The sequence below is a fragment of the Phasianus colchicus genome, chromosome 4, assembly GCF_987193195.1.
Source record: "Phasianus colchicus chromosome 4, bPhaCol1.hap1.1, whole genome shotgun sequence".
NCBI lineage: Eukaryota > Metazoa > Chordata > Aves > Galliformes > Phasianidae > Phasianus > Phasianus colchicus.
In genome coordinates this window covers 24,431,425-24,458,914 of record NC_143439.1, presented here as the reverse complement: position 1 = coordinate 24,458,914, position 27,490 = coordinate 24,431,425, and the positions used below count along the sequence as shown (strand labels likewise).

Here is a 27,490-nt window from a genome sequence, read left to right as displayed (position 1 = left end):
GGCCAATTGCTTTTCACCTTTCCAAAACAGAATTCAAAGCACTCAATACTACTTATTTAAATACTCCCCAGCTCATGGCATAAAAATAGATAACTTTATATAAAAAAAGTCCCAAAGATGTAAGCAGAAATAATGCAATCAAGATAAGAATTAATAAGATATTTAAAATGCAACTTTTTGAATATGAATTATGAAATTAGAATTAAACCAGTAATTTTTATTAAAAACTACACTACATAAAAACAATACCATTTTAATCGTTTCTGAAACATTACCAAGTTAATACTGTGAAATCCAATGTTTGCCCTGGAAGGGAACTCAACACAGATGTGACATACATAAGCATAGGTCCATGCATAGGTGTAAACACATGTTTTGGTTGCAATGAATATAAGGACAGATTTTTCTTGCTCTTTCCACATAATAAGTTTCTCATTTTTATTTCACCCTAGACTTGTTTGCTTTTCATTATCATTACTTGCATAGATTTTTGGTTCAATTTTAAAAGGAAACTGTCTAGATGAATACTGTATTCTCTCGGCTAATTCTTCTAGCTTACCCTTTCTCATACATAATCAATCTACCCTAAGCCTTTCCTTGTAAAACAGGTGATATACTAAAGAACAACATGCCTTCTGGGATGGAGACTACATCACTGACTTTTTACCTTAATGCATCAATCACCCTGCTTCAGTTCTACTTGACAACTGCAAGTCCCCTAAAGCCATGCAGAAAAACAGCAAAGAATGGTATTTTATATCATCGCAGAGCTGCTTGCAGAAAGCACAAAATGACTCATTTTGTACTTGGATTTGTCATGACTTAGTCTAAGTACAATTAGCCCCAGCACTTTCTCTGTCTTATGTGAAGAAGGAAAATCGGACTTGCATATCATTATTATTAGTCACATTAATTCATTTCTTTGTACATGTTTAAACATATGCAATCATAGAACGGTTTGGGTTAGAAGGGACCCTTAGGATCACCTAGTTACAACCCCACTGTTACAGACAGGGACACCTCCTATAGAACAGGTTGCTCAAGGCCCCATCCAGCCTGGCCTTGAATGCTTCCAGGGAGGGGGCATCAACAACCTCGCTGGGCAACCTGTTCCAGCATCTTACCATCCTCTCATAGTAAAGAATTTCTTCCCTACATCTAGTCTAAATCCACCCTCTTCCAGTTTATAACCATTTCCCCTAGTCAGTCGTCATGAAAGCACTGGATTCCCTAAATGTAGCCAGTTGTGTGCAGCAGCCAACTGACCAGCACAACACATTCACTGGAGCTGGTGAAGCAGCTGCAAGCTCCTGCTGAGAGAAACTGATTGCAGCCCTAAGCAGCTTAATTCGATTTAAGCATGAAAGAGAACACCAATTGCCCAGTTCAGCATTTTTCAGTAATGTTTCTTATGAAGCCAGGTAAAACCAAGCTTATTGCTCAAAGACTCAATGCATTTCTTTACACAGTGTATTTCTGTAACTAATTTAAAGGAGAGAACTGGCACACTGCAGAAAAAGTATAATTATTTTTGCAATTTTAGAATAAAATTAAAAAAAAAAAAACAAACCATCTTTATTTTACACATGAACAAACCAGTAAGAGAAAAATTGAAATAAAGAATAGAATTCTCATAAATCTAATATTAATGTTTTCCCTGCATAATAACACTTCTGAAAACCACAGATTTAAGTAAACATATATTTGGCAGCAATCCACAAAGTTGTATTTGATCATTCAATGAGTTTCTTTTCAAAACAAGACACTCTTTGAATGCTTTAAAAGCATTAAATAATACTTTTCACAACATAGCTTGGAATAAAGGCAGTCAGCTAAATAAATGATTATGACACTGTAAACAGCCAAAATTACTCATAGTTCTTGACTTCCCCCCCTCCCCCCCCTCCGTAATATGCTTCTGATGAGGAATATGAAACTTACTGGATTGCTTCTATTTACATAGACAATGGTAACTTGTTTTATTCCCTTCTGTCTACATCAGGCTTACAGATTGTAACATATTCACACGTTGGTTAAGAACACATTCAGCTTTCTTCCAAAGATAAACTTCAATGTACCCATGGACAAAGTGTTCATATGCTATTATAGCTTGTAACACAAAATCTATTTCCTACCACTAACATCAAACTGCCAATACAAAAATAGGAGGAGGTTTTCAGAAAAACAGCACTTCAATTGCTGTTTTCAAGTGTATTCAAGGAAAGCAAGAGTTTTTGACTCAAATAAAAATTTGAATCATTTTAAAGTCTTCATTCATTAGCATAAGCTAGCTTTGCTTCGGTTAAGAAATACGAGTAGTAAACTGCTCAAAGAAAACAGGGCTAAAACCTGTTCCAAATTATTTTGTGGTGTTAAAGGATACTGACTTCAATATAATTACATCTGTACCTCCCTCCTTGTACAATATAGGCTGGCTTAGCAATACGAATCAGTACATATTAGTTTAAAGATATATTAAATGTAGCAAAAGGAATTGATGCTAGCTTAGCTTTTCCTCAGTATATGCAAAACCTTGCTTCTACTAACCCACTGACACCAACAAAGCACCTATCTATTTGGTATGTACCGGGAGCTTTGTATCCATCAGGTGCAAAGACTCTCCCTAAGTTTCATATAAATCATTTTGAGTTATAGTGTGTTAAGATAAAAAGTTGCTCGTTATAGCATAAGGAGCACTGGAAATTTGCCAAATTAGGGAAAAACAACTGAAAGTCAGCCAAGGCTCACTGTGAATGAGCTGAAGATGGAATAAAGGGGATGAAGCACAGCATCTTAAAGAATACCAGAGGGCTGCACAGCGCATGCTCAAAGGACATTAGTACGTATTAATGAGTTCTTAGAAAAGAAGGAAGATGTGTGCCATTTCCAGAACGTATCACAGAATCATAGAATTGCCCAAGTTGGAAAAGACCATAAAGGTCACCGAGTCCAACCACAACCTAACCATACTACCCTAACTCTAACAACCCTCCACTAAATCCTGGCCCTGAGCACCACATCCGAACAGTTTTTAAACACATCCAGGGATGGTGACTCAATCACCTTCCTGGGGAGCCTACTTCAGAGCTTAACAAACCTTTCTGTAAAGAAGTGTTTCCTGATATCCAACCTAAACTTACCCTGGTGCAACTTAAGGCCATTTCCCCTCGTCCTGTTACCTGCCACCAGGGAAAAAAGACCAACCCTGCTCTCGCTTTAAGCACCCTTCAGATACTGGACCCTCAGCATCCTTTTCCCCTGGACTAAACAGCCCCAGTTCCTTCAGCCACTAAAAATACATATGTTGCATATGTATATTTTAACTGTATAAGTGTAGCACCCGAACTCCAAGACAGCAAGCCCACTTTGCCAAGTCACTTGGTATGTGTCATGAAATAAGAATGGCTGCTTTCTAATGCCTCACTGGAATCAGAGAGTTTTCTTACCAGATTTTCAGATGACAAATGCACCTGCAACTATTGTTTTTTAATATGGAACAAACTGTGGGACTGAAATGCTGAAGTTGAGTCATTTTCTCAGTACCTCATCTAAATTAATCAGTTGTGTTCAAAACATGTTTTAAGCACCACATTTGATTAGAAATACATGTTTTTAGAATAAACTTTGTGAATATTTATAAAATTGTCTTAAGGATGACTACCTCTCCTTTTTGAATACGGATACTGTACCCCAAACACACAGAGCTCTGCAGTAGGCAAAGGAAGTTGTTCTCAGATAGTTTGTGGAGCTGCAGCTATACACATAGACCAGCAGACATTAGAAATACTATGCCTTATTAATTTTTTATTCATTCAAATTCTTCATTGATAACTCCCAGACAGAAAATCAGTAATGTATTACGTGGTTTTGAAAATAGGACAATTTTTTCTTTCTGACAAAAGAATGAAATATTTTGTCCTTTAAAGTTACTAAATCATGGGATATCCAGGAAGGTCCCCCACTCTTACAAAACATCCCCATTTCACCCAGTCATTGTACTGTTTGCATTTCCTTCAGGCAATGATAATTGCTTAACTGATCAGAATGCTTAGAAATGCTTAAAGAGAAAACAAAGAGCATTAGCAACAATGAAATCTTGCACTTCTCAAAATCGGGTCTGGGGCCCCCAGTACAGGAAAGATATGGAGCTCTTGGAGTGAGTTCAAAGAAGGGTCACTAAGATGATCAGAGGGCCAGAGCATCTCTCCTATGAGGAAAGGTTGAGGGAACTAGGATTGTTTAGCTTGTATAATAGAAGGCTCCAGGAGATGTCATTGCGGCCTTCCAGTACACGAAGGAAACATATAAACAGGAGGGGGGAACAGCTGTTCACAAGGGTGGATAGTGATAGGATAATGGGGAATGATTTTAAACTGAGAAATGGGAGGTTTAGGTTAGATATTAGGAGGAAGTTTTTCCACACAGAAGGTGGTGACGCACTGGAACAGGTTGCCCAAGGAGGTTGTGGATGCCCCATCCTTGGAGGCATTCAAGGCCAGGCTGAATGTGGCTCTGGGCAGCCTGGTCTGGTGGTTGGCAACCCTGCACATAGCAGGGGTTTGAAACTAGATGATCACTGTGGTCCTTTTCAACCTAGCCCATTCTATGATTCTATGACTGAACTGGCAACCACGTTAGGCAGCAAAGCCAGTGAACATGGGAAACGGGCAGGGGAAAACACTCTTTTAAAGAAGTTTCATTTATTAACAGAAATAAACATATGAATCTAAAAATATATATATAGAGAGAGAGAGTTTAATATAACTCTAAAACAATAGCAACAATCATGCTTTCAAATCATCATAGTCTGGAAGGAATTCCGCACTTCTTAGTGCCATACATCCATAAAAAAATACTGCAACTACATGCAATTAGAAGTGTTCTTCCCATCACACCAAAACAAAATCCCTAACAGAGACCTGTTCTAAGTGGTCTGGATTCTCCATTCTGTGCAGAGTACTTTTTTTGGCTGAGACATTGCAGGAATCTTGGTGTTCCTGAGCTTGGGTGGTTGGTCAATTTGCAAGCCAAACTTACAGAAGAAACTATTTGCAGTAGACTGGATAGACTTCCTTCAAACAAGCTTTAAATTATACATTAGCTTTTCATAAACATTTTCACACTTTGAGAGGGAGATAAACTTTATTTCCGTTATTAATTCAATTTCAAGTCTGAATCATTTGTCTTAACATTTACTTATTTACTGAATTTTTGTATTGAGAGGGCAAACAGAGGAAGCATTCCTACAGCACGTGAATAAAGGCTGAAGCAACTGACTATTAAAAAAAAAAAAAAGCAAGCAGTTTGTACCTCAGCAGAATTACACAGCAGCCTTGCACAGCTGAAAAAACTGAAGCATATTATCTCAGAAATCATAAGGATAAGAAGAAAAGTAGTCTCTATCCCAGAGGAACAACACTTTCTGGGGCTGATGTGGGAAAGCAGAGGGCAGTGCTTCAAAACTTGCAGCATGTTCACAGGCATCTTGCTTCTGGCAATTCCTTCTTCAAAACCTTCCACTGCATGTGGAACTTGGAAAGCCTGATTTAACCCAGTCCTACTGAAGTAAGTCCTTTTTAATTGCTAGATACAGCTAGTAATGTCTCGTGCACAAATCAGCTACATTTAAAAAACAAACTGTGCATGACAGATCCGTTAAAGCACTCAACCATTTATAAACATCCTAGAATTGCCCATCTGTCTGAAAAATACATGAGCTTAATTTGGGAAAACAGCACATTAGGGGTGTCCCCAAAGTTGACTGAATTGTCTGGATAGTGATTTTCTGAGAGGAACAAAATATTCATTTTCAAGCTAATCAAAATTATAATTGTATTTTTGTACAAGAAGATTTGTAACAAGACAATTCAATACGTCATTAATGCTCCCTGTGAGACATCCAAGATGCACAGAGCAATGAACAAATATGCATAAGTACACTTTTGATTTTTGATTGCACAAAATAAAAATCTGCATAAAGACATAAAATACTAAGCAAAATAGATGCGTTTGGCAATAGGGCCTTCAATTATGCAAGATAAATTAAATAAATACAGATGATGCTAGAACTGTTCATCATTAGCCAGGAAAGAATCACTGGAAACAAATGCTGTCAAATTATGTATCATGTTATCTCAACAGAAAAACATTGAGATTAAATGAATACAAATGAATTCCAGTGCTTTTAATACTCAGATATATATATATTTTGGTATGCAATCTTTCATTTTGTTTTGTTTTGACAGAATTAATGTATACCAGGGCTTTAACGGAAGCTGAAATTATCTTCGGTTTTACTCTGTATTTGAAGCAAGGTCAGAATAGCTATTAAAGCTCTTTAAACATTTCTGAGTTTGCAAGGGTTACCAAATTAATAGGACAGGACAAACCTTTGTTCCTCACATACAAAGCTCTGAAGGCACTCATTTGCTATAGTAATTGCAGGATTTCTCTCTCTCTAGGTCATGTTAAGATCTGAAAATTAAACACTCACTAACAACCCTGCATGTAAGTACCACTCTGTAGAAGGCTTCAGCATTCATTTTGGGAAAATGTATGCAGTTAACAACCAAATCAACATTCTCCTATACAATTCCCAAAGAAATTATTAGAAGGTATTATCTACATCCCCTATCTGATCCAAAATGCTTTTATAGAATGAAGTTAATACAGCATTTTACTACTGGAAATCTGGGTTTAAAATTTTCTTACAAGTGATAATCATGACTTGATTATCCTTGGTCAATTTGTGGTTTTGCTTATAAAGCAAATCATTTTATTTCTTGTATGTATGTACAGTTTAGTGCTAGTGAATGAAAATAACTGCTCATTTCTAACATCACTAATATATTTCAGATAACATCAATGAAATAGCAAATAGACAAAAAACACACACAAAAAAAGATATTCTAAACATTTACAAACAGGTAAAATAATGTGATAGGTTTCCTGAGTTATTTTCTTCGAAATGTATAAAATGTAACTCATGATACGCATGACAGTATTGTTACTCTTCTGCTTGGTGATTATAAGCCTACTTAAAAGCCTACGTTCGGGGAAGGATAAGAGATATTTTCAAGGTCTACCTAGGTGAACTCAAATATCTCAATTAAGACAGCCACGAGTATAAAAATCTACCAACTTCAGAGAGACCAATGGGATGCTAATTCAAAGGCTTGTCACGCCTTATTAAACTGCATTTAATTTTGAAAACTGAAAGCTGCTAGTCCTTTCTCTGTACAATGAAAAGGTGAGTTATTTGCAGCACAGAGAACATTGAAACTTCAACAGATATGGAAATAAACTGAAGAACAAACAAAAACAAAATTTAGATTTCTGATTAAAGCAAGCTGCTAAATACCAGAGAACTAATATTTGGCAAGAATGTGTCAGCTGGATACTAGCAAAAAAACTAGCTATAAGTTTATCAAAACAGCACTATGTACAAGCTCAAGTCCTGACATCTAATAAGAAATCATATCTGCAACTTAGATGGACTACAGATGAGAGCTCCAAAGCAATGGATATCAATTACTATCCCACACCATTTGATTAAAGAATTTCATGCTGAATGCTGCTTTATTAAAGAGATGCATCACCCAAAGATGTGAAAGTTAATTAACATCTCCACTGCACTACTAATTGAAGTAGTGAAAGTAATACCTCTAGAGTACTAGCTAAGCACTGGCTGGATATCCTTTTGACTCCCAAGACCACTTATTCATAACAAAAACCTCACGTTTTCTTTAAATAATAAAAAGGAGCTCTCTAGATACTCAAAGAGAGGAAGGAATGCAGGGAAATGCAAAAGGACTATGTTTTTTCAATTTTCCAGCTACCAATATGCATATTTTCCATACATTATTCAGCTCTGATAGCTGAAGGTAAACTAAGTTAATTGTTCAAGGCTCTTGTCAAATTGTTTTACGTATCATGACAGTACAATGCTATTTCAAGAGGAAAGCAAACAGCTGATGTTTCAGAGAAAATGCGATCTAGAAACCAACATATACTCAAGTTTAGAATTTTTTTTTCTCTTTATGAGATAAAATCTATTTATAAAAAGAATCCTTAAGTAATTCAATTTCAACCATAAATAATTTTTTTTGAAATATCAAAGTTGAGAAGCATAATAGAAAAACAAAGTGAATTAACTCAAAATTCACGTAGTTTACTACATGAGTAAACATGCTTCTCATATTTCAAGATCACCTAAAGTGAGCATGGTGATGCCTTTCAGTATTTTCTTTCTAGTCTTGATCGTGTTAAGTGATGGTTGAGCTTAATGATCATAAGGGTCTTTTCCAACCTAAATGATTCTCTCACAGATACCTAGTGAATTATACCCTATACAACGATGGCATACGCATTTTTAGGATCTAACACACGCAAGATCCAGCTTTGCCAAAGCACAGGCTGCCCATCTGCATCACCTTGTCAGTGTTCTAAAATTCCTTGCATACTCACAATTGAAAAGAATGCAGCCTACAGTTACCAGAATGATGCACACCCAGCAAACATTTCACAAGGTGAAGGTAAATCTTTCTGGGCCTATTCCAGTACAAAGCTAATGGAACCACAGCCTTTGTACTCTGACTCGAGTAAATGAAAACACTCATCTATTTGAACAATTCAAGGAACTATGTAGAAAAATAAGTTTACTTTCTAATAGAAACAAGAACTCCAGTCATGCAACGTTAATAACTGATTTGCACCCAAGTGGGAGCAGAGATGAAGTACGCAGGCACTGCAAACTTTTTCCCACAGAAGCCACATTTACAGTCAATTTGGTACAGGCAAAGTGTACAATCTCAGTTATTTGAAGCCCTTCTCACCTCTCCTTCTCTCACAACATGACAATGTCCTTTCACTACAGCAAGCAGAACATTTTGAGACACAGTGCAGAAACTTTTCAGATCACCGTTATTCTTCTGAGCTGAACTCTCACCCTCAGGGTAACCATTTCCTTCTCCACGGGTACAGCAATTTTGCCAAGTCACAATGCCTTCAGCAATAAACATGCTATTCAAGGTACATTCAGTAGCTGAAGGCAAAAAGCCTGTAATCCACAATTTTGGAATAAAAAGCCACAGCAGAAATTGTAATAGCAAATAATCAAGATTGAGGAAGGAGGGACAATGAAGCATAAAAACCTGGTATTACAATGTCAAATCGGTTTATTCACTTATGTTCCGAGTGAATGTATTCTTTCAAATTGTTTTTGTTATACTCACAATACAAACTTACTCTATTTCAACTGGAAGCAATCCAAGTAGCAGTTACATCTTTAATAAAATTTAAACAAAATTTGTGAATCCATTATAGAGGAAACAAAAGATGTTTTCAATACAGAAAGCATGAAATGTAAATCCTAAGTTTAGTAATATGTTAAGATTACGATTGTCATTACTTTGAAGTTTTGCTGCATTAAATTCCTGTAGAGCTTTCCTTACATTGCCAGAAATAACAGCAATCCTTCCAGTGTTGCTGGAATTACTCAGGGTTCCTGGATGTTGCTTTAATTAGCAGTTAGGCCTTTGCAAATTCTTGAAGCTGTAGAAAACATCTTCCTTATCTTCATGAAATTCTGAGGCTAGTACAACAGGTTGTTACAGCTGGTAAGGTTAAGTGTTGTGAGTATTCAGTTATAAACCTAATAGGGATACAGGCTCATAACTGCTTTCTCACATAGTGCCTATGTGACTTACACATTCTATCACAAATACCTGCCAACACTATGGCTAATGAGAAAACACTTGACTTGACAGAGGGTTTCAAGACACCAGCTATAAATGTTAGCTCTCTAGTTTACAGCTTTCAAATACCTACAGAGTCAGCATCTGCTTGGGATGACTTTTGGTCCTTTTTGCAGATAATACATCTCCTGCAAGAACTAGTGTAATTGATAGGGTCACCAAGCATCTTATTACTCACAGCTCATTAATCCATCTCAGGTAAAGAGACAAAAGATGCATTGGTCTAACATGCAGCACTTGCTCTTGTACTTAGCAATGTCCCTTCTGACTAGGATGTGCCACAGGGATAGACACTTCAAGAAGATGGTAAACAGAGTACTCTTGTTTGGCAAGGTGCATCTGTACAGTTAATCTGTACAGTTAATCCATCACACAAGTCCCAGATCACGTTGCAAGAACATGCTCTGCAAGATCACTTCTATGCTTTCCAGTCTCCAGTCACATTAAGCAGGGCAGGACCTGGCCCAGCTCTTTTGGGCAACTTAAACAATTCACTTGGGAATGTCTTCTGACAGGTCTGTACTTTGTATCAGCTTTGAAGGTGGTTTCAAAAGCTTAATCGCTGTTTTTATTACAGTTTTAACAGGGTCTCACAGTTCACTCAGAAAAAAAAAAGACGGCTATTTCAAAACTGCATCAGGCACCAAGCTTTATCCAAGGACTTATAAGTATTTATTTTCTTATTACCCAGTTTCTTTTTTAAATTAGCAAAGTTTAGTTGCTTCCTTGAGCAAGACTTTTAACCCTATACTTGGCTTTTGATGTTGGTATGGGCAATACTACTCCTATCTCTCAACAATCTTGAGAAAGAGACAACTAGCAGTGAAGTAGATGATGCAATTCCTCACGCATTCTGGTACATTAAGTGTGCTTCAAATTCAACATTCATTGCTCAGTTTTATTTTTACTCAGCTGTTCCAAAATGAAGCAGATATCTCCAGTGTGTACAAAGCAACTAGTATTCTCCAGAGAACTGTTATATATTGAAAGCAGCTTGACTTAAGTGCATTATTTGTAAATATTGATGTACACATACTGTAGCACTAATTGTTTCCATCTGTAATCCCAGAATAGAATTAGCCATAATTGTTCAGCTGAATTATTTCAGTTTAGTATCCAGTTAGTCAAGGTGACACAATTCTGTGCACCTTTATCTCATTTCTTTCTATTTTGTGTTATTTTTAAATCTCATCACTTGTTACTATCCCGCTGTACAGCAGATGATTGCTGAAGTTTCTTTCCTGCCATATAGCTTCCAACCATGGGATATCACATAGGTAGCGGGATCTGCAGTGTAAATGAAACTTGCTTCATTAGAAAAATATTATATTGTTCTGGGATTATTGTCACTGCTCTTTATGCTTTCTACACTGTTTAAACAGGAATGAGACATTCAGATAATTTTGTGATTTTCCAGGCATCAAGGAACATCCTCAGATAAAAGGTAAACACAGCTTGTTTCAAAGAAAACATCTGCCTTGTAACACTCTATTCTACCTCTTCTAAAGTATACTGTATCTGAGTCATATGACACTGATCTCAAGCTAGGCCAAGTCAAAATCACGTATCAAATAGGCTCTTTTCTGACGGATTTTTATGATGCATGACATGATTTCACACAGATTATCAAACTGGCATCCACTCTGAAATGCAGTTTAGTCTCAAAAACACAGTATTTCTCCTCAGCTCAGCAACCACTAGGTACTCATTTTCCCTGGATTCAGTATTTATGCAGAATCCTCCTTGTATGTTTGTGTGTGTGTACTAATAACTATAAAAGCATGGATGGTCCTCCTTCCACCTTTCCACTCCCACCGTGTCTATAGCACAGGGATGCAATCTGAGACTGTCTCATTAACATTTCATTTTCCATTCCTCATCCTATTGTGTCTCCAGGAAGCATCAGTGAATTCTGTCCACACTATCTCTCAGATGCTTTTAATACTGACATTGCTGGAAGCATTCCGTTTGGCAACCTGCTCCCTACATGCTTTTTACAGAGAAAGGTGATCAGCTTTTCAAGATGGGCAGACACTCATGTTCAAAGGCATAGTATCAGGTGTAGGAAGGTGGAGAATTATAAATACATAGGTAACTCCAAAGTAATGCCTCCTATTTATTTCCATGAAAAGTACAATAGATACAAAGAGCACAATAACACTGTTTGATCAAGCAAAATCTCAGCTAAAAAACAGTGCTTTTCAAACCGTCACCACTGTTATCTATGCATTTTCATTAGCAATGAACAGGTGCCTGCACACTGCCCTCCAAAAAGTCTCTATGGCCATCCAGAGTGTGGCTTGTCTTTCACATCACTGTCACCACTGCTGAAAAGCACCACCCACTGGCACACTGATACAAAATTTTCAAAGACAGGCACCTTGATGCTCCAGACAGATAAGAATAGGCTCCTTTATATAGACACTGTGAGGAGATGCCAAAGAGCAATCTACAAGACAAGAAAGTGCAAAGAGGAAACTGCATACCTCAACATCAGTCCCATATAAGAGAAACTGAAGGACCTCTTGCAAGAATCCCTTGACAAGGTTAGATTTAATATTTATTGACAACAGGCTGGGGCTTCATGGAACTTCTATGAATATTCAAGTCTTAATGTATACAATTCGGGTGATTTAGCTCTAGAGAGTGCAAGCTTTGTGGAGAAATCCTCATATACACAGCACAGTAATAAACCAGAGTTGGCCTTCTAAACTATCATTTGGCTTAGGGAGCTTTCTTAGTTATGATCTTTGGTAAAACAGTGGTTCTCACATTCACTGTTTGGTCTCCATAAACATTTTTTGTGAATGGAGGAATTCAATGACACACCTCTGCTTCATACATACTTCCATGTCAGACACCATTTCGTCAGTCTACCCTCACTGACTCTGTGGGCCAACATCACCAAATAGGAGACACTGCTTTTGGAGCAACCTTGTATTTAAGAAAATTAATTGCACGTAACTTCAAAGAGCTCCAGCTTAAAGAAAAACATACTGAGCAGTTATATACTACTTTAAAAACTCAAGGAAAGAAACAGACTAGAAAGCATTTTCTTTTTGAGAAGTTTGATTTCCTACCCCATTTTTAAAACATTGTGTATTTTGACACTCATGGCAATTTTTGGAGTAGTGTTCTCACCATCTTAGAGAATCATAGGAAGGCTCTGCTGGGATAGTCATTCAATAATAGACCTTCCCCTTTCATTTGATCAGAAAAATTTTATTTGCCCATTATCTGAAGCCAAGTATTGATAAACTGGAATCACGAGTGATATGTTACATAAACTAGTCATTCAGAGTTAAAATACAGGGCATTTCATCTTCACGCAACAGAAGAACTTGTCACTTAAAAAAATACATGCTATCCAATATCCTGAGCTGCTTTGCTTCTAGCACATACTCCCTACCCTATCAATATACAACAACGTTCAGTTAAAGAAATTTTTTGTATTTTAATCTGTATAACAGGTTCAGACAACCTCTGTAAGTGCCAGAAAAGGCTTTGTCAGGCTATTATGATAACTGGGTAATTAGGGTCAATCAGATCTTTCTCCTTGTTCACATAAAATAAGGAGCATTTCTAGCATTTAAATCCATTGACCGAGTAAATTAGGCCCTGATCAATCAATTTAGCTGGTCAGTTTTTCCAACTGATCTGCACATTATTAATCTAGGTTATTCACAGAACAGAGATCTGGCATAAAGCCTATGCTATATGATATAGGACATTATGTCATCCCAAGCATGAAGTGAGCAGCAGTGCAGAAAACAGAACTAAGCAAAGGGACAGAGCCTTGAGAACATAACAGGTGACAAAATGAGAAGGGACCAGCTTATCAACATAAATTAAGATTTCCCAGTGAGCTATACTTCACCAAAATACAAGTTCACTGACAGCGACAGAAACTAGTTCCTGCAAGAAGGTGCTGGCCACTGAGTCTGCAATCTTTCCTCCTTCCTCCCCCATTAGGAGAATATATATTTTTAAGTTAATAAACTTCAATAATTGTTACTGCTAATAAATTCACTGTTGGTGGCAGCACTATATTTATCTTACAATAGCTCTCTAACTGGTGTAACTCCTGTGAGGATAAAATATAAGCAACAAGAATTAAAAAGTGCTTGGTTAAGTCAGTTTTACATGCACAGACACAAACTTTTATTAGCAGCTCTCAGGGCTGACTAAAACACAAAAGGTATAGAAACCAATGTGCAAAACTATCCACAAAGGTGTTGGCAACCTACACAACTTGTTGAACACATTAATAGAATCAAAGAATGACAGAATAGAATCACAGAACAATAGAATGGCTTGGGTTGGAAGGGAAGTAATGAATATGAATAAAATGAAGGCAGAAGTAATTCTGCCGACAAATCAGCAAACTGCTGGGTACCTGGCTATGCACTGTAACATTTTCATCATCTGTTATCAAAAGATTTTTTTTTTTTCTTTAACACCCCTTTCAAGTTCCTACTTCTTCTCATCTACTCAAGTTCTAACAAGGACTGCCTCTTGGTAACAATTTCTTCTTAAACTCTTGTGAAAAGAATAAGTTTGTTTAGTAGAAAACCCCAGAGAAAAACAGACTTTTTAATCTCTACACTTAAAATAACAACTACTGAAACATCTCATTCTCACTTCCAACTATCTACAACTATGTTTAGGTTCCTGGTACAAAACTCTTTAAAATACTAAGCTTTAGAACAAGTATAAATCATAAGTGATAATTAAGTGATAATGCACATGCTATAACTCATTTTGTAAAAGCAAGTAGTATCCTTTTGACATAAGGTCTCAGTAAGGAATTACAAAAATGAATACAGACATCACTATACTGTTTCAACACTGTACTCAACTTTGCTCGCTACGCATGTACCTGTTTGTACAGCAATTGAACATGCTTATATCTCATCAATAGGAAAAAGAATAGCAGTAATTAGGAAATTATTCAAACAATTTTTAAAAAGATTGTGTTATGAACTCCAAGTAGAGAATTGGAAAGGTGTACCAGACTTTTTCCAACACATCTGTACCATGTGTCTTCATACGGTTAAAAAACACAAGAATCCTTTTATATAGCCTCATTCAAGAGGCAGTTTAAGTTGTAATAAATACACGAAATAAACACACTTCAAAGACCCCACAATGATTCTATCTAACTTGAAGTTCAAAGTTTCTTGATTGAGATAGTTGAGATACTAATGCATTTTCCTTGCATGTTAAAAAAGCTCTCCTCAAAATACAACTATGCTAACATCTCTGCTCAAACTCAAAACTGGTAACCATTCAATAATACATTTCTAATCTGCATTTTAATAATAACAGCAACAACAAGAGATGAGCAAAGTTTCTTCACAGCACAATAGTTCCAGGCCTAACTCCATTCAAGCCTTCTTAATAGGCTTCATTCAGACTTTCAAAGCAGACACTATATAGTCAATTCCATGCCGTATAAGTCACTTCCAGTTGAAAACTGTTCCACTGAGAAGATAAGCTCATACAACCTGAAATGAGGAAGACTTAAAAGATTTCTATAATTTTTTATAGGAATTGATATTATAGAAATATAATATCAATATATAGAGATAGAGAATTACTTTCAAAATACTTTCAGCAAGCAGAAGAACCTGTGCTGGGGAGGGAAGAAAGAGCAACAGACATGGTACTGTTTCCTGATCAATGGCATTAATACTTGTTCTAGTAATTGGGAAGTAGAAGCTTTCTAAAATACACATTTCAAAGCATATAACAAAAAGTTGGTAGGACCTTCCTTAGAGAAATGCTACAGTATTAGCATAAAGAGCAAGTATAGTCTCAATAGCTACTCTCTCAGAATAAGGATTTTAACTTTCAGAAATGTCAGAGCCAACTTGAAGACTTCCCTGCAAGTTATTTCCTTGCTAAACTTCATCTTGTTTACTGAGGGACTTGTCACAGTAATAAGTCAGAAATCTGTTGCTATGAAGCTCCTAGCTGAGACAAATCTTTCAAATCAGCACAAGCACGGTTTGTTCACCTTAGCTGTGTATCAGTCTTCAGAACAAGGCTCACATACACATTAGGAACTGATGTTTCAGTAGAAACCAACTCCCCCCCAAAAAATCAAAACCAAACAGAATAACAAATCAAAGCACTTCGTGATTAAAGTCCTAAAAAAAAAAAAACAAACAACCAAAAACACGGATTTGAAAAAACACATTACTTTCAAGTTCTATAACATTATCATGTACGACTTTTTGTTAAGAAACTATTGAATTTCATACACAGAACTTTACAGCATTCCATTCTTGTACTGCATTCAAGTAACGATGTCTACATTCATTACATGATGGAATTTTTCCTTAATTTTGCCGTACAGACATGCCATGAGCTTTGATTAACAATTTGGAAACAATTTTTTACATTCTAATCAAAACTGCCTCATTTCTCTGTATGATACTTTGTGCCAAAATATGAAGCTTACTAACTTAGTAAAATTACAGGATTGAAGTCTAATGAATTACATCCAAACTGGCCAAAGTTAAACATTTTCTGAGTGAAAACCAAGGTTAAGGAAAAAAAAGTTGAAACCCTAATAATTCACAGTATTTCAGAAAGAAGACATTCAAAATACCATACCAATAAGGATGAATGAACAGGCAATCACTTTTCACCATTGAGGCAAAAAAGCAAGATTATATCAATTTAAAAACAAGTAGTTTCCTCCCCCTGGATGAACATCACACATTAGTACAGAAAATTGCACTTCAGCAATTATTTTTTCTCAGTTTTTCCTTAAACTTTCATTTCAACAGGAACCAGGTTTCATAAAAATTTTCAAATAAAACAAAGCCATTTGGGCCTTACCTCTGTCACTGAAGTCATCCACAAGAATGATTTCTGCAATCAGGCTGTCTGGAGTGCGGTTGATAATACTGTGTATTGTTCGCAAGAGGGAAGTCCAGCCTTCATTATGAAATGGAATAATTATGCTGGTATTTGGTAGCTTTTCCAAGTACACCTTGTGCTTACAGCTAGAGAGAGAGAAGAAAACAGTTGTGTAAGCACATGGAAAAAGTCTGCCTTGGCATTTACTGCCAACAACTTTGGCCACTCAGCTGACATATTAACAACACAAAGTAACAGTATCCACAAGTACAAATCCAGCTTCCTATTTAGATATCCAAAACAATCCTAATAGCTGTATATATAGTAGCAGCAACACATTCTGAAGGTGGTAACTGACAAAAATAGCAAAATGTAAACTACACTGAAATCTTAACTGAACAGTATCTAACTTAGTACCAGCGCTTAAACTTATGTTTTCAATAGTAACTAGTTTTTGTGTGCATGTGCTAAGAAACCCCATATTCTTGAAAATAATGGTTTTGCTGTTCAGTTTCTCATAATATCTGAAAAAAAACTTCAAGAATAATGCTTAGTTACTGAAATGGATAAATCATTATTTTTGTATTAAAAAAGAAAAAGAAGGAAAAGGATGCATTCTACCAACAGCATGGCACTACATTATCAGCCACTTGCAATATGGACAATGAATCTGAATGATCGCTCCTTCTCCAAGAAAAAGTTGCACTTTGACCAAGGTATCCATACAAACCCACACAGACTGCTTTGGGATAAAATGACAACAAAAAGCAGACAAGACCTTAGACCTCCAACTTATAGGTACAAACATCAGTGTTTTTTAGAAAAAATAACTTTATACCAAATACTGCAACAGGTTATAGTGTTGATTTACATATATTTGCAGTCAAGTTGGCATTTCTACTTTACAAGTGTTACTTGAAAATCATTATTTAAACATTTTCTTAAAAATAATACTTAAATTTGTCAATCATTTCTTCCTAGACGATGAAAAAATGAAATTAATGACTATTCATTCGCATAACTAACTTCTTGGAAATATTTTAGTAAGCAATTCACTGGGAGATCATACACACACACACTGCAAAAAGTGCAGCTACTCCGCAAGAGCATGTAAAAATTCTACTTCTTAGCTGTAAGATGGAGTAAAACAAAGGGAACCCATTACAGATATCTGAGTCAGCTGACAAATCAAGAAAACCATTGATCAAAGCCAACCACTACTGTTGTTAATAATAATATTGGATTAGAACACATACATCTTATGCTTTTCCAGAAAGCAAGATTTTTCCTCTAGTATTTTTAGCTGCCACCAGGTAGGTTCCTAAAATTCAAAAGTTCTTCATCTCATTTGGAGAAGAAAAACAACTAAAAACAAACCCACAAACCAAACACAGGAACAAATACTCAAAGCCCAGAATGCTTTTTCTTTCTAAAAAAATGTATCTTTTCTAAAGGGGAACCCAATTATCTACCCCTATATATAGTCAACAAATATAAAGATATTACAATCACAAATAAACAAGAGAATCTGGCAAAGCAGATTATAATAACAAAGAGAATAAACAGAAAGCTTACCCACACCCTGGGCTTGCTGCAAAACTACAGAGGAGGGATCTCCAGAAGAGATCCTTTCCCCCTGGTAGTCAGCTCATAAATGGGTCTAGGAGAGGTGGAGCCAGGCTCTACCCCTTCCGGTAGCACAGGTGAATTGCCTTCACCTGTGCTCGTGTGGCTGACTCATTGCTTGCCTCAGGTGATCAATCAGAGGTTCAGGCTGTGATTCAGCAGTTCCCATACACCCTATATCTGCATGCCTTTTTAACCAGGTTGTAAAGAAGTTTGTGTATTTGCACAGATCAGTATTATAACCTTATGTCTACATGGATAGAGAAGGTTTCAGAGTCATTCCATATTGTAATTGGTGAGAAGGAGAAGTGATGTGGACGTTTAAATAGCTTAAAACCATTTCATTCTTCCTACAGAATGGATTATTCTATTAAATCTAAAAGGGAATCATGCTTAGAATATAAAGGCAAAAGACATCTTAGATTTTCCTAATATGTCTCCACCATTCTACTACCTGTGACCTTTTTTCCTCACTTACATACACTTTTTCTCAGTTAGCTCTTACAAAGGTACTTGGCTACAGTGAATTCACTGCTGATACAAGTCACACAAGATACAAAACACTGAGATGCACTTTTCCTACTTTTCTCAAAAAAAAAAAAAAAAGTCAAATTCATAGAAATTCCACCTTAAATTCCATCTTCTATTGTCAAGACAGTCTGTTAGATTTCATAGTGGTGGCCTATTTGTCTTTCTTCAGCAAGTTAAGTTCTGTTCATTTTTAAACTCTTGCTCCATAGCATGAAATTTAATTGTAATAGCAGATCAGTAAATTTTAGAAGGTGTACCACAAATTCCACTTTATTTGAACTTCTATCCAGAGTTACCTATAGGAGAGAATAGCTTGTGCTATGTGAAAATAACAAAGTTAGATGCCCACTGCTGAGATATCAGCTTTATAAAGAGAATAATCAGAGGCCATATACATGCACACACCATTGGATCAAAGTCCATCTGTGAGGTTCCTTATATCTTGCATTTTAAAAGTGAAGCCAAATACCCTGGATACAACGAAAGTACTTGGAAGCAGAGACATTGCTTCTTGTCAACCACTGCTGACCTTCAAAATCCCCTCAGACCAGAGTGAGTTTCATACACAAGACTTAACAGAATTTCATTGTACTTCAATTTACTAATGGTGCCTACAACTTAGAATAAAAGAGTCTGGGTAGATAAATGATTAAGGTTTTAAACAGAAAAGATGTTCTATCTAAAGTTCTATATGCAACAATAACTGATTTAGTCATCAAATCTTAAAATATGTAAATTTATCTTAATTAATACTTCAATTCTTCCACATTTTACTGATGAGAATGAAATTTAAACCAAAAGGCATTTGCAAAATTTACAGATAAGTTACCAGAAAGTACATTTCTCTTTAACTGCACCATTTTACAACCTTGTTTTACAAGGCTAGTTCATTATGAAAGTTCTGTAGGGTGCATCTTGAGAGGTGCTGACACAGTCCGACTTGAACTTCAATCCACCCTTGCGTTATTACTTATGCTGGTTTCAAAATTCTAAGATGCCTTAGTAAATAACTATTTTACTTGTGGTTTTTTTTCCACCAATATCAAATAATATTTTCAAGGATACACACATTTTGCTCTCATCTAATCCCATCATGCTAACAGTGTTTGGAGCATTCACCATATAAAAGAGACCCTGATTTCACCATATTCAGTTTCTAAAATTGATTTAATTAATAGCTTACATATGCTATGGAATTAATGTTTTAAAAGGGAGATCTTTGATTCTCCAAAGTAGTAAGAAATTGTAATTAAAGAGTTCTCCACATTTCGTTAAGGTTCCAACCTTACCAAAATTTATTAAAATCACAAAATCAGGTTTTATTGTACAAATGAATAACACTAAGTATATAACATGACCTACAATGAATTTTAGCAATGTTTAAATTCATTAATTCATTAGTTGTCAAATTACTGTATCTATTTTAAATGTAAATGAACTACATTCACTGAAATTTTGACAAAATTCTGCACTGAATTTGCAGTGCAAACTCTTAGCTATCTTGAAAATCATAACACTTGCACACATGTATTCTGATCACCAGCCTCAACTTGAACGTGTTGCAATTTGAGTATTTTCAGTGTATACACTGTGCTAAGTGTTTTTCCAATAGAAGAAGTGACAGAATAGCGAAAGTTAGTGTGTTTTTTGGATATGTTTAAATGTGGGATACTAGGAAATCCAAAAAGGCATGGAAATAAATCATAAGATCAACTTCAAAAAAGGATGGTAGATTTAAAAAAGGCAGACAGTTCAGGCAGACAGTTTCAATCAAATCAATATTTGCTTGAATACCTAATTCAATACAGAAAAGATTATTAACATAGTTGATGTCAATCAACATTACTTAATACTCTCTCTTTCTTGAACAGATCACACAGGCAAATATATTAATTGAGAGCTTTAGCGTCACATCACTGTCTGACTAAAAAATTAAAAAGAGAAAAAATCAGTGTGGATTGAGTAAAAAGGTGTGATTGCTAGGTCTTCCAATTTTTTATTTTTATTTTTATTTTTGTTCTGAAGGTATTTGCTATTTTTAGCTGGGTTCCATCAGGATCAGTTCTTTTTGCCCTGGTATTATTTTCATTTGGATTAACAAGTAAAATTATTTGTGAGAAGTCTGTAATAACAAAGTGGATTTGAATGGTGAATGAAGATGACAACAGGTCATTTGATGCCTGCAGCTTAATTTTGCATATGTTGTAAACCAGATCGCTTGAATGAGATTTGTGTATGTTTATACTAACATACAGACACAGAAAAAAAAGCTCCCATGACATTTAATAAGTTTTCTGCCCACAATTCCATAAACGAAATATTTGAAATCAGTGGATTCTTTTTAATTATTATTATTATTTTAATTTTTGCTTTAGCTTCCATTGTAGTAAAATCATGACTGTGTTCTCAACAATCAGTCTTGGGTATGCACGTAAACTCAACATCACTACCCTTACTGATATAAGCATAACCATTTAGGATTAGCATTAGAGAACATTATTTGACTATTCTTCCATAATTTTCATTATATTTTTCTGCACCGTGCAAGTACTGTAGGAGGGACATTATACAATTCCCTTGCTCAAATCTTCATAATTATGTAACAGCATTAACAATTTAGACTTAAATAAACATCATACACAAACGTGTGTGCATACAACAAAAAATAATATGACAATGCAGAATAGCTCCACTGGCACCAAACTTGTGGATAAATCAGATGCAATGGTATTTTCAAGATTATCACCACAAATAAAAAGTTATCAACCAACCTTGAATTACACTTTCAGATATTGCTCTTCTTGAGCAGTCTTGCCTTTCTTTCCGTAAACTTTCCTTCCGTGTTATTTGAGCATTTAATTGGTATTTCTTACCAAATTTTACATCACAGTACTATTCTTTGTATTCTATGGACTTTCATGGGGGATGTTAAGAACTGAGGACACCATGGCACGAGTTGTTTCCAAATTAATTTTCAAAGCACTAGGGATTTCCTCTCTGGCCAAAATATCTTCCTCTCTTTTTCCCTCGTCCCCCTCCTCCCTTCCCCCCCCAGAATTAGACAATTTACTGTGTGCTACTTTGGTGGAAAACAGGTTGGTCAAGAGCCAACAGTGTGCCCATGTGGCCAAAGTCAATGACATCCTGGGGTGCAATAAAAAGAGCATGGCCAGCAGATTGAGGGAAGTGACTTTTCTCTCTCTGCTCTGCCCTAGTGAGGCCACATTAAGAATACTGTGCTCAGTTCTGGGCTCCCCAGTTCAAAAAAGACAGAGATCTCCTGGAAGGAATCCAGCAGAGCACCACAAAGATGAAAAAGGGCCTGGAGCATCTCCTGTATAAGAAAAGGAAGGGTGACCTGGGTCTGTTCAGCCTAGAGATAAGAAGACTGAAGGAGATCTGATTAATGTTTATAAATATCTAAAGGCAGGAGGCAAATGCATAAGGCCAGGCTCTCCTTGGTGGTGCACAGCGATATTACAAAGAGCAACAACCTAAAACTTGAACATACAAAGCTCCATATAAACATGTGGAAGAACTAGTGACAGTGCACTAGAACAGGATGCCCAGAGAAGTTGTGGAGTCTCTATGGAGATATTCAAGACCCATCTGGATGCCCACCTGTACAACCTATCATAGAGTACCTTCTTTCACAGGGGATTGGATGCAATGATCTTGAGGTCCCTTCCAACCTGTGCAATTCTATGACTCTGTAATAATATGCCACTTCAAGCATAGCTGCTATAAGGACAGGTATCAGTAGATATGGTTGCCTTCAACCAGATGCAGAACACCAAAGAAAGGCAGTGGTAACAATTTGGTAATAAAGAAGGAACAGCTTATCACTTTCCAAGGGTCTAGGCTCACCAAATACTCCAAAGACGACAATTTCCTTGTAGAGAAACCATTCCCTTGTGGCTTGTGGCTGCCACCCCTTAGATGAGGTTAGGGAAGAATGGACCCAGAGTCCACTCCTTCTGGTCATACAGGTGAATTGCTCACACCAGTGCTTACAGAGCTGGTCACACCCCTTCACCACGGGCTCAATCACTGATTCAGGCTATGACCTAACTGTTCCCATATAGCTGTGTTTCAGCAACCCCAGGAGTATTGTTGTTTTCTCACTGTTTTGAGAATAGAAAAGAGCTATACAATACTGTCACGGAATTAACTAGATCAGTTTATGCCCGTGACAGGGGGCAGTAGGCCCCTGCCCTCCCCACCCCCCGCCTGGGCCCACAAAATGGGAAGGAAGGGGGAAAAGGAAAAAAACAGCGGCAACAATCTATGGAGGTAAGCTTATTTTACTAACTATGATATCAGAATGCAAAATAATACAATGTAATACAATCTAATTGAAATTGAGACTAATAAATCAAATAAGATATGAGAGAGAGTTCCCAAGACCGAGTCAAACCTGAAAAAAGCTTGGAACGACTAGGAAAGCACCCTCCAGCACCCACTGCCAGGCAGTAAGAGACCGCCCCCCCCGGAAGGGTCAGATCCCGTGACTTCCGCAATGTATAGGGATAGGTACGTAGAATTAGAGCATTAACACTTAAATTCCAGTACATGATGTTTTGATGTGGAATATTGAAAATTAAATAAAAAAAAACAAAACCATGACAAATACTGTTTATTATAAGCACCTAATGCAAACATCACCAGACTCTGGCTATTATGAAATCAAGATTTATTTATTTAACAGAAAGTTAAGGTAAAATTTATGAATAAATCATTTGTATGATAAAATCTTAAGCATACAGAATTGACAAACTGAACTCTCTACAACCTGCTTATCTTAAACACCATTCCTATATTATGTTATTATATCTGGGCCATCACATGCTTTAAGTCACTTGAAACACTTAAAACTGATCTTGGGCAGAAACAAACAAGTGACATCATTTCTTTTCAAGGCATAGAGATAGCTCTGTTTAGCTCCCTGATGATTTTTGGGTAAAAAAAAAAAATCCTACAATATTGTATAGCTTAACAAAAGATGCAGAAACACAACATTTTGCATCTTTTCTGCTTCTCTGCTAACAGAAAAGTACAGAGATCTACTAGCTGTGTAGAACAAGCTAAAGAAAATGGGCTTCAAAAATGATCATAAAGGAGAGAGTGCTGGCACCATTTCAGCCACTTCACAGCAAAAGTTGATTCATAAAAGCAGCAATTTGTTTGACCCCGTGGATATAACAACTGCAATATTTTATGCACGTTAAAGGATGCCAATAACAATGTCTTGGCCAGTTACCAGGTTCTGTGCTTTCTAGACACATCAACTACCTTGTAAACTGCCCTTTCTGAAACATAATAGCATAGGAGAAGTTAAATGTCTTTCAGACATCCCACTGCTGCATTTAGAAAGCAAGGCAGCAGCCTCCTACAGCAGTTACTTCATCATAAATGTAGACCACCTCCAATTTTCTCATGTTATAGAAAGAGTAAGTTACAGCAAAATAGAATCAGCTTGCAACCTTTCTTCTACTAGCTCTGTCAGTACATGTTCTCTTAGTAGATCTGACTTTTTCTTCTCATTGTTTAATACAAGAAACTACAGCACCCAGTGGGCGCCCAGCTGCTGACAAGCCCATGACAAAGCTACTACAACACAACATTTTTCCAGTGAAGATTTACATCGTAATTGTCTTAGCATGTCAAAGTGTTCAATTTACAGCAACAAGCTTCAGTCACACCGTGTTTCTGTTCCAATCTAGCCTTGTCAACTGCACCTGATAAAGTAGTGATAACTGATAATTTCTACTGCTGTTTGACAAGGCTGTAAAATTAGCCTGGGTGTGAGCTGATGGAGGGGAAAGTAATCTTTACTTTCACAGCAGTTCTCCGTTGGGAAGCAAGAATGCTTTACTGAGTATGGGACTCAAATGTCACAACACTTCCTCTTCCCTACTGGAACAAATAAACCTTCTGCAAAAACTTATTACTATGTTCAGAGAAAAAGAAAGATACAATTGTACAGCAGAAATCATTTGTGTTATTGCTGTTAAGTGCACTAACAAAAAAATCAATGCATCTTGAAAACTACACATAGGAAAAGCCTTGCATCTTTTATGTGGGTTTTCACTCAATAGTGATTTCATAAGATCATGAAGCTGAATTAGGTGCTTGTTATTTCACATCTGTGTCATTTGGGTCCGTCACAGGCAATCACTCCAAAAACTCTGCATGGCTTCAAAGAAATCAGAGTGTTTACCTCACTTCATTATTCAAACAGAAAGTTTTCTCAAGGAAAGCGAGCATACAAGACAGATGAATCATATGATACAAAGCATGTCTATGCTTGCAAAGCCTTGTTCTATAAGATAACAAAGTTTAAAACTCCATCGCTGATGGCAAAATCTTAAGGCATATATCTTTGTAATGTGCTTTAAGAAACTTACCTATTTATCCATATATATTAAATCTAGGCTTTGAAAAAAATGAATGCATTTGGTTATTTTATCCCATCTCAAAACTCCTCACTTAAAGGGAATCTTCCATCAGCAGGCATCTTAGTACTGTATTTCAGCTTTAACTTTGCACTTCATCACCTATGAATGCCTATTCCAGCAAGCAACCCGATTTATATAAAATGTATACATGTATATACACACACTTTTGGTTTTTGAGAGAAGATTATAAAGATTATCGGTGTACTCAAAATCCATTCATCACAGCAAGCAAACTTATCTGATTGCTTCTCAGAAGTCATGCAGACCTTAATAGAATCGTCACAAAGCCTCTAATATAAGTCTGTTTGTCTTCCTGACTGAAGGAAAATGAAGAGGATCAAAGCTCAAGTTTTCATTGTTTCAAAGTGCATTCTAATCACACTGCTTTAGTAACAAACTAACCTTTGACATCAACTACTATAGATCTTCTGTTCCAGAAATTCTAGGTATTCTTTTACCACTTGACCTTGTGCTCTAGAGCTATTCTACAGGCTGTCAAAGGTAAGCCACATCTTATCCATACTAAACATACTGCAGCTAAATACAAGATTCCAACCACCTTCTACTTAACTGAGAATACAATAGGATACTGCGAATCATCTAGAAATTCTCTTGGGGTGTCAGAAAGGATGAAACGTTAGTGCATATAGAACTCAAAGCACAAAAAACTCGGAACCCATTTTATCCAAAACTCCCTCCTTAACTGTAATGACATCAGAGCAGAGAATTACAGTAACAGCATCTGATTAGTGAGGAAGCACAGAATTGCATGCAATGTTATACTGTGAGATGATGAGCATTACTGCAAGATATCTTAGAACAACAAGGAAAATGAAAATATTGTACAGCAGGATCTTCCTCTGCTGGAAGCAAAAAGCTCAGGACTCAGCACTCTCATGTTTTCTCAAGCCACTGGATTAAGCTACTCTGACATCGTTAAGTTCTTTGTCCCTAATTAGTGAAAGAATATAGTGATTGCTGCATTACCCACATTCAAATAAATGGAGAATGAATGCCTTCCTATCTCCAGAATGCTTCAATTATATAAAGGATATATAACTGAAGTTTACAGTAAAGCTTCCAAAAGTTAGTGGATAGACCAGATGAGAAAATGTATTGATGGGTTTCATGAACAAGAACTAGAGGGTATTTGATGCAGTTAACATCAGGTTGGTCTAAAACACGTTATAAAAAGTTCCTGTATTACACAACAATCAGTCGTCTGTCTGTGCAAAAGGCTGCAAGGCCTGCCAGTATTAGAAAATTCAGTAATAAACTAAACTAAGAACAAGGACAGTATACCTGTATAAAGGCTCTGAGGGATACAGGCTGTAGGTATCATCCAAAAATCCAATTACCATGGATTCTGAAAGAATCCAAGGGAAACAAACTGGAAGAAGAAGCCATGCTCACGTATTTCTTTCAATATCACCTTTCAATATAGATTAGATAAAATAATGGGTGAGATACTATTAGGTCTGACTGTTGTCAACAACAAAGTCACAGCCAGTAGGCATGGGATCAAATGCTGTGAAAAAGTTGCAGTCAAGACTCATAGACCATAAGCATCATAAGTGTGATCAGCAAGTTCTCACGTATGCTATCACATCTTGTGGCCAGGGCAGCCTTTGGGAAATTAGAGCTCAGTAAGGCTATTTGTAATCCAATCAGCCAAAATAAAGAAGTTGCTTTTTCATTCTAGCCTCACTGCACATTTCCAGTCCTTATTTCATGACATACAGCAGCTAATTCTGTTGCTAAGAGTCTACCTACAATTTATGTGAGTTTTTAGCACTAGAGCTGAAATTTCACTTGCTTAGCAGCATGCAAATTTATGCAAGATGATAGATGCTTAACTGTATGAAAAAAAATGCCCAGAAATGAAGTGAGAATTGATATCAATTCAAGGTATAGGAATAGTGGAGCTATAACAAGGAAGGTATAGTGAAGCTTTAACTGAAACTATTAAATTGCCAGCAAACATAATCATTGTATTCATCCATGAAATGCAAAGGTCTGGAACTCCAGAACAGTTAGTCTTTCTCACTGATCTTGAAGTTACATGTGCTTTCCTTGTGAGGAAAAGTTAAGTTTTAACCACTGCCAAAAGCTAACAGCCTTGGCTATCCCAGATGCACAGAACTAGCTGTAGGGTAAATATCCTTCAGTATTCCTTTCCCTATTGCATTTAAGTTTCACAGCTATGTTTATTGCAGCTTGCTATTTTCTCAGCAGTATGAGAGACTTTAC

General features: G+C 36.4%; 1 protein-coding gene across 3 annotated transcripts in view; it reads right to left on the bottom strand.

Annotated features, from left to right (window-relative positions):
• The window catches only part of GALNTL6 (polypeptide N-acetylgalactosaminyltransferase like 6), a 432,220-nt gene that overhangs the window by 230,082 nt on the left and 174,648 nt on the right, over positions 1 to 27,490 (bottom strand). For all 3 annotated transcript variants that reach the window (XM_031607482.2, XM_031607481.2, XM_090138919.1), the window contains exon 4: positions 16,605 to 16,771. In XM_031607482.2, coding sequence (XP_031463342.2) covers positions 16,605 to 16,771 — 167 coding nt within the window. The remainder of the gene's footprint in view (positions 1 to 16,604; positions 16,772 to 27,490) is intronic.